This window comes from Aethina tumida, chromosome 1 (assembly GCF_024364675.1).
Source record: "Aethina tumida isolate Nest 87 chromosome 1, icAetTumi1.1, whole genome shotgun sequence".
In the NCBI taxonomy this organism is placed as follows: domain Eukaryota; kingdom Metazoa; phylum Arthropoda; class Insecta; order Coleoptera; family Nitidulidae; genus Aethina; species Aethina tumida.
In genome coordinates this window covers 53,766,872-53,779,170 of record NC_065435.1, presented here as the reverse complement: position 1 = coordinate 53,779,170, position 12,299 = coordinate 53,766,872, and the positions used below count along the sequence as shown (strand labels likewise).

General features: G+C 28.0%; 1 protein-coding gene across 4 annotated transcripts; it reads left to right on the top strand.

Annotated features, from left to right (window-relative positions):
- The first annotated feature begins 7,209 nt into the window (after window positions 1–7,209).
- On the top strand, window positions 7,210–11,903 carry LOC109594327 (retinaldehyde-binding protein 1). Of its 4 annotated transcripts, none has more exons than XM_049968215.1 (5): window positions 7,210–7,227; window positions 10,117–10,296; window positions 10,376–10,788; window positions 10,994–11,110; window positions 11,165–11,903. In XM_049968215.1, the coding sequence occupies exons 2-5, from the start codon at window positions 10,125–10,127 to the stop codon at window positions 11,417–11,419; spliced, it is 957 nt and encodes a 318-aa protein (XP_049824172.1). In that variant the 5' UTR covers window positions 7,210–7,227; window positions 10,117–10,124; the 3' UTR covers window positions 11,420–11,903. The 4 variants fall into 4 exon arrangements, with proteins under 4 accessions (XP_049824172.1, XP_019865108.1, XP_019865116.1 ...); XM_020009549.2 differs by having other exon boundaries at window positions 7,226–7,335; XM_020009557.2 differs by lacking the exon at window positions 7,210–7,227 and adding an exon at window positions 7,772–7,790.
- The last annotated feature ends 396 nt before the right edge of the window (window positions 11,904–12,299 follow it).

Here is a 12,299-nt window from a genome sequence, read left to right as displayed (position 1 = left end):
TATCATTTTTTTAAACTTAATTAATATTAATTTTTATCACAATATTAAATAAAAATTAGCCAAAATTTTCTAGAATTTATATTTTGTTTTTACATTATTATTATATAACAATCTAATTAATGAAGTTCTTTATTTATTAATTGTCAAAATGTAAATATTAATTGATATTTTAATTTTATATTATGATAAATATTAAATATTATTTTTTTTTTCAACAAATTTTACAGACATACTAAATCAAATAGTATTTTATAATACACATACTAGATAGGATATTTTATAAAAATTTAGATGAATTACTTTTGCTTAAATTTGCTTTTTGTTACAAATATAATATAATATATTTTTAACCTTTAAAAATGTCTTATTATTTGACTTAAACATTTACGATTTAATTAATTCAATCGTACTATTAAGTGCCTGTTGTATCAAAATTATTGTGTTTTACGATAGAAAGGTTTATTGGAAAAATTAATTAAGCAGTGGAATAGCTTAAAGCAAATTGAGGTAGCTGAGAGGTATATTGTTTCCGAAAGTTTCATTAGTCGGTTGTAAAGGTGCTTTAGAAAAACTGATAGTCCCATTGAACAGCATCCAGGTCGCAGTCTCCGTACAACAATCAATTCAGGATCTATATTTGACATTAACTGCCCCAAGACAACCTTTTCTAACAAATTCTGAGATTGTAAACAATTTATAATAAGCACATAACGTGGTCGTTAGTTGGAACAGATTACGTGAAGCCAATTTACATTTTAGAAGATCACTAATAATGTGAAGATTTTGGGTTGAAAATGATTGGGAGACAGTTTTAATCACCGACGACCACCTATTTGATGTTCATCCAAAATTTTCAAAATTTAGAGAGGATCTAGAAAGTTTTTACATATAGAAGTGGCACAATAATCGTTTGGGGTGGTATCATTATTGGCAGTAGAGATGATCTCATTTTTTCAAATTTATTCTAATTCGTGAAACTGAATAAATGTGAATAAATTTACGATTTTTTATTAAAAACATACGAAAAATTACAATAGTAAATTCCAGTTTTTATTTACATAAACGCCTGAAACAAAATTCAAAGTTTACACATTTCTTGTATGTATGTTAATTATCAATATTATTGATGAATTATGCAAATTATCATTTTAAAAACATCTGTTCTTTTCACTTTGTGTCACAGCCAATTATTATTACTTTGTTGCCCTGCACAATGCCAAAATTAATCAATATTCATCAAAACTATCAACTCATTCATGTTTACTCCATCATCACGTCAATGAACAGGTTAACATGGAAGATCCTGCGTCAGATAGTTACAGATGAACGTACGAAATGGATCTTCAATTGCTGCTGCTCAACTTGCGTGAAAACCAAGGACGAATTTCGAACACTTTCGATTTTTATTACGTACATTATGTCATACTCCAACACACGAACGACGAAGGGTGTGTCCCGTCTAAATTTAATTACACCCAATCTGCGGCGAACGCTTCACCTAAAGTGATTTCGCGTACGTGTAGTGTTTGTCTATTTGAGAGATAAGAGGTTATTTTGTTACCCGCCGATTATACCGTTCAGTTCGACCCAGTTTCTTAACTGTGGAATGGATTTGTGTAAATTTCGTCACAAATTTCAAATTACGTACTTGTAAATTTGCAGGTATACCTGTTTTTTTTTTAAAGATGTAAATAAGATACACAATAAAAACCGTAACAATTCAAAAATGTGATTTTATTGTAAATTATTCATGCTTTTATTGAATTCCCTTAAATGGCATGATTTGAATTTATTTAATTAAATCTATATCATGCTATTGAAGGACATATATTTTTATTAACTCGTAGAAGATTAATTTTAGGACAAAATTACAAATATAACATTTTTTATAAATATTTATAATGCAATTTAATGCATTTAATTATAAGGTGCGATTGCTTTTATATAGATAAAAAATTTATTATGTAGTAGATGTTATATAATACTAATTGATTACCTTGACCATGTTATTGATATTTAATTAAGGTTGATTTTTCCTTTTAATATAATTTAGACGATTAAACATACAACTAAGTCTTTCAAAATAGTTTGTTTTGCAGTCATTTTATAAGCAATAAAATTTCAATTTATATTATAATTTAGAAATATAAGGATTTGTTTGATATACTTACTAATACTACAGTATATTAATAATAAACTATAACTAGGCTATGGAGAATTTAGAAACAAATTTTTTTTATTAATAATTTTACCTGTTATTGTTGTATTGGTCAAAAAAGAATAATATTCAAATTTCATTTTATCAACTATCTTATACTTCTTTATTTTACATCGTATGTATTTATTGTTGCAAGTAGCAATTCACATGTAAATTTGTTTTAGCTTAAATACAAATGTACCACATAGGGTATCATGACATTTTCTTATGTAATGTTAAAAATTATAACGAACCCTATATAGAAATACGACAATAAATAAATATAAATGTTGCAAACTTTGATATTACCACTTGGTAAAAATGGTATAACAAATTGTGCCAAACCTACGTACCTATGTGAGCTTCAATGCAGAAATGGACCAACTCTAAAAACGTAATCTTGTACCTATTTATCTTGCGTCTGAACACATTTACCAAACTAAGTAAGTGCAAGGGAAAATTAATTATTTCTCACACACTAAAATAAAAAATATATTATATTTTTGTTTGTTAATTAATGCCTAAAATGTAAAAAAGAAATTGATTATTATCGGTTTATTTGAAGTTTGTTGTACCTCTAAGATATCATAATACAACTGATGTTTAGGTTGTGGCCAACACTTTTTAAGTATACGTAAAATTAATTCAGTTTTCGTTAAAAATCGAATACTTCAGTGTGTAAAGATTGATAAAAACAAATATTTATCGAAATTTGGTTAATGATTAATGTTCTTCCATGGTCCTCATAGAGTCCGGAATATTTGAGATTAAAAATCCGAAAAAAAACATCGCCAACAAAGAACAAAGTATTTGTGATAAAAAGAATGGACAAATATTCTTATGGAAATGTGTCGTAATGTTGTCGATTCGATAAACAAATTGAAATACAAATAAATCAAATGAAATGGAAAATAAACTTATTCTCCACATTTTTGATCAAGGATAGAAGGAAAATATAGAAAAGGAATGTTCATATGAAATATGATATTTACAGACAAATATGAGCCTACATGTGCCCTCATTTGTTAATTTTTTTGGCAAATGTTAATAAAAAAATAATACAACTAAGATAATAATAATTAAATTAAATTATCGATAATTGAAAATGCGCCTGCGTTGGAGTCAACGATTCGCCGGGATTTCCTTCCAATAGGGAAAGTGAAAACGTGGAAACATTGTTGCTTTCGACTGGATGAGTCCGCGTCGCTCGTTCGTTACACTTTCCCCACTAGTTCATTGTCATTGGTTTCCTGAAATTTCCTCAACCCATTCGTCCTCTGACTCCCTCCGTCTGTCCGGTATTGAATCATGCGAAGCAATCACAAATTGTTAAGTGGTTTTAAGTTTTTTTTATATATTTCTCATTTACAGGAAATGATATCATCGAATTTACTGCTCTGTAAAACAAAATTACATGGTTGTAAAGCAATTTTGCTGACGGTAAAGGTCAAAGTTACTTTTAAAAATAATTAATTTTCGTTAATAAAAGTATCTGATACGAATCATGTAAATAAATTCTTTTTGCATATTAATATTAATTGCATCCAAATGTTAATGTTTCCCTCAATTAATAATGCACTAGGATGTGTTATTTAAATTTATTGCACTAATTAATGTTATTATGTACACAGGCAGTTGACTATAAATTAACATATCCTTGTCCAAATCAATAACAAAAAATTTAAAGGACATTTATAACGGGAACTTATTGCCGACAGTTTACAAGATTTATATAGATCAGATAAATATGTTTTGGTGTAATAAAAATATTTCTGAGAAATGTTGTTATTTTAAATATCTCTAATCTGTATCAAATATTTAACATTTAAATAAAGTGAATACACTTTTTGACATTTATAGGTCGTTGATTTCTTTCCCAAATTCCAATAATTGCTTAATAATAAATTTATTAAGCAATTTTGTTACACTTTTTTTTTTGTCTTAACACGTCACGTTCAGGTTTAATAAAAATATTTATTTAACGTTAAGTTCTCATTTTTAAAATATTAATATCTTTGACAGTAATTACTAATTGTCAGTTATTCTTTCAGAAATTTTTAAAATTTTTATATAGTGAATTATTAGTGCCTGAACAAAATCAAAAATATATTCGTGTATACTTTTAAAATGGTTTGTTAAAATTATATTCTCGTAGAAATATCGTTTTTTTATTATCCATGATGAGAATTTACTAATTGTTTATTCTCAAATAAAGTGAACATTTTTTTTCAAAATTTACACCGTTCAAGTGTAATTTAAACAAATATTCTTATTTTTAATTTTAATAATATACTAATTGCTTATCTACAAATAAGGTGAACCATTTATTTTTTCCAAATCTACACCATTCAAGTGTAATTTAAAATGTTTAAACAAATACTTTAGTTTTTAAATTTAATAATGGCCACCTATGGGCAAGTAGTCAAAATAGTAACCAAAGACATATACGCACAATGTTTTTATTAGAGGAAACTGTAGAATTGATCTTTTAACTAAGTGGGAATTTTTACAATTTACTGCTTGAACTTTCTTGTCACTACCATCTTCAATGATAGATGTCGCAAGTAAGCAAATAAGCTCAAACATTTACTTTTATGAAATTGACTATTTCATATTTGTTTAAATAACAACTTTCACAAAATCAGACTTATCAGTATTTAAATTTCATTGTGTATAATTAAATTTATTGATTAACATTAAAACTATTAAAATATTGTATAAATTTTATTAAAATTATTATGATAGAAATATTATAATGCAACTAATTTCAATTTATTTGAAATTTAGACTATTCACTTTTATTTAAAAAAAATAGAATAAAAATTAAGCATACAGATATCATATCGGAGGTTAATAATATATATTAATATGTATTTAAAAATAAAAAATACATACTAATAGTATTAATAATTTTCCCAAAAAAGACGTTTTTAACAATAATATTACAGTTAAAAGTCAGTAACACACAAAATTTAAAAGAGTGTCAAACAATTAAGTACCAAATTACAACATTTATGGAATAATACACACGACTCGACTTAATTAATAAGAAAGTTGATTTAAAAGTAGACTAAATATAATGTTCTGTTGGAGTTTGTTAATCAAAAAAATTAAGTGGAATGTCAGCATTGTAAAATCAGTAATAATTATCAAGAAAGTTGTGGTTGCTTCCAATCAAACAAATTCGAAACATTGTGTCCGTAATTGGAATCGCGTGCCTATAATAATAATTATGATACATGTACATGTATAGTGGGGTTAATAAATTGGGAAATCAAATATCAGTTTTCCTTTGTCCGAATTAATTTTATTACACATCCATAGAGCAATGGTTACAACATGATCCATACATTTTATTCTAACATGAATTATTAATAAATAATTTTAAAATAATTGCAGTATATGATTGAATATGATACAAATGAACATAATATAATTTTAATTTCGTACATTAAGAAAGCGTATCCAAAAACCGTTTCAGAAATAAATTTTGTTGCCTAATTTAGTATGAATTTAATTTTTAAAATATATTAATTAACGATAAGTAACGTTATAGTATTTTCCACTATAATATTGAATTAATTTAATTAACCATTTACATCGAAATGGAATAAGACAAAAGTCGTTTTTTAATAATTTATTTCATATTCTCGGTATTTTAATAATTTATTTCACATTCTCGGTATTTTTGCAAATAAATCATGTCTGTTATACTTTACTAATTATTAAAATAATATATCATTTACTATTAATATGATAAAAGTATTATATAAAATTATGCTACCACATCAGATAGCTTTCCAAAAATAATGATTAAAAATATTTATTTCATCAATATATATTTAAAATAGTCCTCTCAATTTTAATAAAAAAAAAAATTCATTTAGATTCAGAATGAGATAAAATTAAAACAATATGAACAAAATATATTATTATGTTTTTTTGACAAATTCTCCAGAAATTTTAAATAGGTAAATGTAGTAAGTATGTTTAATTCTTCATTTAAATCAATTCTTTGTCATTTACCTAAAATGTGAACTAATCAAATTGATAAAATATTAAAGTACATTAAAAAAATTCATCTGAAATAAAAAATATAATATTATATATTTTTTCTTTAGACTTTTTATACAAATTAAAAAAAATATTTGTTATATCAATTTTTATTTAAAATGGCCCTTCTATTTTAATAAAAATTTTTGATTCATGTTCAAAATGAGAAAAAATTGAAACAATATGAACAAAATGTTTTGCTTTTTGACTAACTTCTCCAGAAATTATAAATAAGGAAATGTATTAAGTATATTTAATTCTTCATTTATTATTTTTCAACTAAATCAATTCTTTATCATTTATATAAAATGTGAACTAATCAAATTAATAAAATACTAAAGTACATACATACAAATTTTTTGTTATCAAAAATAGAAAACTTGTATATTATATATTTATTATTATATTTTTTAACTTTTTAGATAAATGTAAAACAATATGAACGAAAAAGATATTTTATTATATTTCGCGGCAAACCACTTCAGAAATTTTAAATATAGAAATGTATTAAGTACATTTAATTCTCCATTTATTATTTTTCAATGAAATCAATTTTTCGCCATTTATCTAAAATATGAACTAATGCAATTTTGCATTTGTTTTTCTTTTGCCTTTTTAATTAAATTGGCGTTCAACTAGACAATAGAGTCATACCTAGTTAAACATTGTTGGTATGTCAACACATGCCTATTATAGCACAATAATTATACTTATAAATATAATCACAAAACACTGTCTGCAATTCCTAAGAATTTCCAAAGCCAAATTCAATTGTTCACAAAAGGAATTGTAAAAAATTATCAGGACATATCAACTACGCTGTCGCGTCAAGACGAATTAAAAATTCCTCCACCAAAATAATTTTCGAAAAACCGCATACTTTTTAAACGGCATTACTTTCTAGTGTATAGCGTGCCGAAGTTACTCATCTCGGATCGTCGTGTTTTGCAGTCTCACATTACGAATTTCTTCGGGCCGTAAGTAGGTTAGGGAAAGTTAACTTTTTACAATAAACAGTGCGAACCATTTAGTTTAACATAGACTGTTGTGGTGTACAGTGATATATTTATCGAAACTTTACTAACGTAAGTCCACTTTGTTTATCGGTTACCGGATACTTGTCAATATTTGATAGTATTTATTGTTTTAAGTACAGTTCTTTGAAAGTTTAACGTGCTATATTATAACTCAACAATAAGAATGTTCATATAGATCAATAGCGACTGTAACAGGAACAGTTTCCAATAGCTAGTGACATTTTTACAATAAAAGTTTTACATTAATAAATTTGAATAGGTTTTACATAGGTGAACCGAGTTTGTGTTGCCGTTGTAGTGAAAGTTCCGCCCAAGTAACTGTTTTATTGTTTTTTGACACACATAACAACCAGTTTAAACACAAAATGCCCAAAACGTTGTTCAATTTTCAGTAAGGTGTATCCATTTTCAGGTGTTCTTTTTTATAGTGATTCCATTCAATGATTTATTTATGCACAAGTGTATAAGGGGGATTCCCAAATCCACCACAACACACTGTACTTGTAAGTTTGTATTTATAAGTGCTAGGTAATGGTGTGTCGATAACATTTATTTTTTAACCTTGTCCTTAACACTCAAAATTCGATAATTTATACAAGCATCTAATTAATAAACAACAAGCAATTTTCTCTTAATTATCGCCTTCTAATAATTGATCAGCCAGCATCTGTGCAACGGTTTTAATTCAACAATGCCAGGCAGAGTTAATTAAAGTTTCTACTTGAACTTTCTGCAAAGATTAATAATTTTCTTCATTCAACAACGACACGCCTATCAGAAATTTCTAATAGATTATACGGGGGACAGAGTTGTGGCTGTTCAACACAGCGCTGCCATTTGTCAGATTTTTTAAAAAATCGTATTACGCACCGTGTTTGTAGCCGTTCTATAAGGTCAACCATAGAGAAGAATTTATATTGCTAATTATTCTATATACACATACAATTAATACTTTTAAATTGCGGTTCAGCAATTATTTTATGTTGAACGTCTACCCATAATATTAATTTTAACATGTGCCAAATGTGCCTCTTTTGTCGAATTAAATAGTGCTAAAACGTGGTTATTTGTGTGTTTGTTTATCGAGAACGAATTTATCTTTCGAATGATTCCTAAATTACAATGGTCCCAGTGCGTGCAGTTATAAATTATTTTTGATTGCAAATATGATTTCCTGTACAGATTTTTGATAACCGTAAACGTAATAATTAAAAACTAGACAAGGTCACAGTTAGATAACCGGAAAATTACCTTTTGATATCATTTTTTCGTGTAGTGCATTAAACATGTTCAGAAGAAGTGGAAGAACTGGTGAGTTTTGTCTTCAGTTGCCACATAATCATCGCATCAAATTGACACATGTAAAATAATTAAAAACTGTATGTAAATTATCGGAAAATTTGTTACTTATTACAAAACATCGCGAACTTGGATTACATCCTATTTTTAGACCAGTGAAAGCGTTGTAAAATTTAAACAAGACTCGATTACAATTTCTTTTTATTTCATAACCCTTTAATTTACATACCGAGCATCTGTTGTAAGAAGATTTAATTTCTACTTGGGATTTCAGGCGTCTTCTTTTAATTATCTAAATGTAAAATTTACTATTTTAATTGCTTCATTATATAAATTAGGCTAAACGAATGAATTTTTTAAATTCTTTTGTAAATGTTACATCTTTTAAATATTTTCTTCCATTAGTAATAACTATTTAACTATTTTCTCTTTACTTTTTATTTACTTTTCATATTGTAATTAAAAGATGTACTAATATTTGTACAATATGAAATACATTCATTTTCGTGATCATTATTTTATTTAGGTCACATTTGTTTCCGTTCCGTTGATATAACTGTACTAACAACACCTTTGTTTCCCATTTACTATACTCCAGTACTAAAATGTTTCGTTTTATTAGTATGTTTAACATGTTTTATTATTTATCTTTCAATTCTGTATATTATTATTCCATTATAAATTTAATAAATGTTTTAAATAAAAAAATGAATACAGTAATAAAACAATATAATATCTTGGTATTATTATTGGAGGTTAACAGAGCGAAAACGTGTCAAATATCCACTTTTGATAGACGTTTCTTCTTCCAGTCTTAAGCACCTTAAAGAATTCAAAACCCACGTACAATAATGAAAACCCAACGTCCCACTTGCATAAAAATTTCTTCCACAATTCAAACTCTCGCTCAAAAACTGAAGATAAACGAGCCACAGAGTATGGATGGCTGGGCTGTTTGCACAAGTCTCGAATCGATGTCATCGGAGTGATCGTTTCGTCGCTTTTCAGCAGCGCTTCGGCCGTGCGGTTGTGAAAGTGACGCGGAAATAAAGAAAGTAAAATGCTTTCTTCGCGAGCATGAAATACTAATGCATGACCCATTTCGTCGGCAATTATTTCAACGGAACGGTTTTTCTGTGATTGTCCGCCGAAACAAGCCATTTATTTCGGTAATTAGATTTTCGTTAAAGCGTGTCAGACTTGGAAGCATTCTGAATCACCTGACCTAGAATCAAAAAGTTCTTGTTTTCGTTATTTATTCACAATTTCTTAGTTCTTCGCCAGACACAACGGTTTTACTGTCCTAATTTACATGTGAATATGACTCTGACTGAATTTATACGAGACTACTAATAAGGACTGAATTCATTAGCACAAAAAGTATGCAATTATCAGAAATTAGTGAAATCCATCACGTGCTTCATCAATAAATGTTGCCTTATAAACAGTCCATTAGCCATTAATTCAAATTCTAAAACACACACCAATTATTGTTTATAGTTATCGATCAATTGTGGTTTGTCTTTACAGAAAACAAGATGGGTTTGGGTGGTGATAACTCCGTAGAAGAATACATTTGCAAATTGAACGATACCGATAAAAAACGAGCTTTAGATGAACTCAGGGAAGATGATAACATCAGGGAGCAATCACTGGCGCAAATGAGAGACTGGATCAACAAACATCCCAACATCAAGAAATGCAGAACAGGTAAAATAATATTACTTCAACTGATAACAAATTATGTTCAAACAATTGCCGTAATTAAATAATTAATTTTTTCTTCCAGATGCACCGTTCCTGTTGCGTTTCCTGCGCACGAAAAAATTCAGTGTACCGCAATCCTGCGAAATGTTGGAACGCTACCTCATCATCCGCCAGATCTACCCGCAATGGTTTAGAAATTTGGACTGTGATGACAAGGACTTGGCTGAAATCATTAATGCTGGGTACTTGGTGCCAATGCTGGACCGAGACCAAGGAAGATTGGTGCTCTTCAGCTGCGCGGGTAAATTTGACCCCCACAAATTCACCTCCGCCCATATGATCAAGGTCCACAGTTTAGTCACGGAGGCTCTGATGGACGACGAAATTAATCAAATCAACGGGTACACTTACGTGAACGATGAGAGTGGCTTTTCCATGTCTCATATCTCCCTTTGGTCTCTCACTGATGTTAGGAATATCTTAAGATGCATCCAAGTAAGTGGTGATTTACTTCTACTTCAACATTGGTCACTATATTACTATTCACATTAGCAAGTATTAGGAAAATGAGACTATTTGAAAGATATATCTAAATTTGTTTGACATCTTGGCAGATATATCCAAATTAAAATTTTGTATTAAATGTTGAAACTATTTTTTACACATATGAATTTGAGTCTAAATTTACGTTGCTTTTCAGAACACCACTCCAATGAGGCATAAGGCTAACCATTTCTTGAACATCTCTCCTACTGCTATTAAGTTAATCGAATTTGCTATTTCGCTGCTCAATGAGAAATTGAAGAGCAGAATTTTCGTAAGTAAATTTAAATTACATTCATAAACTTGTAATCACATATTGTTTTTACAGATATATAAAAATATAGAAGAAATGTATGAAAAAATAGACAAGAAAATTTTGCCCAAAGAATATGGTGGTGAAGTTCCTTTATCCGAAATGTTGGAGAAGTTTAAAGCATATCTAAAGGAAAAACGTGAGAAAATCTTGGCTCTAGATGACATGTATATTGAAATTGATGAAAAATCTTGTCCATTGGTCTCCGAAATGAACGAAGAACTTGGAATTGGTATCGATGGCAGTTTTAAGAAGTTAACAGTTGATTAATCTAGTCTTAATTTAGAGATTAATTTAAAGTGCACCTATTTGTAAATAATAGAATTTGCTTTTCATTTTGTTCATTACAAGAATTGAATAATAAGTTCATTTCTTCTTTATTAAAGATACGATTATTTTTGTTACATATTTAATATTTAATGTTTTGATTATGCAATAACTTATCGTAGGTAAGTATATGTGATTTTGCTTTAATAATACTTATTGTTAGTGGATATTCGCATAATTGTGATAGTATTAGTGCAAATTTCCGCAATCACTTTCGGAAATTATTTAGGTATCTATTCATTAAAGAATGTTTGTGTTTGTATTTCTCATATTGTTATACATAGATTTTTTGTTGTCCATGGTGGAATTAAGTTACCTTTATTGTTTTAGTTATTAGGTCAGCACTTGTGTTATGGTTTTCGTCACATTGTTTTTTGTTAATTTTTGTACTTAAGTTTTGTAGCACCTATTATAAAATTTATGCATATTTATTTGTTTTAATTCAAACACCTTAATAAAATAAAAAATGGATTAAAGCCGCGATAATCTTATTAAAATTAATAGATTATTTGTAATTAGGATACGATTAAAGAGGCCTATACCAGAGGTAGAAAAGGATGTTCACACCACAATCGAACCACAACCGTATTTCACAGTGGACATAGATTGACTTAATGTAATCTGCTTCTTACAGTATTTTAATTAATAACTATATTATGTATTTGCTGTAACTCCGTTAGCAACTCAGACATTGAAAGAATAAGTTGACTTCGAGATGTTAATGTGAAATATCGATCCTGAATTGCTGTTGTTCAGCATCCACGACCTGTATGCTGTTCAGCTAGACTATTAGTTTCCACAACCGGCTAATGACACTTTAAGA

Excerpts from the sequence above, each read along its gene's own strand:
- LOC109594327 (XM_020009543.2), top strand. The coding sequence starts at position 8,574 with ATGTTCAGAAGAAGTGGAAGAACTG. Across the intron at positions 8,599-10,116 it reads CAGAAGAAGTGGAAGAACTG|AAAACAAGATGGGTTTGGGT; the intron begins GTGAGTTTTGTC and ends TTGTCTTTACAG. Across the intron at positions 10,297-10,375 it reads CATCAAGAAATGCAGAACAG|ATGCACCGTTCCTGTTGCGT; the intron begins GTAAAATAATAT and ends TTTTTCTTCCAG.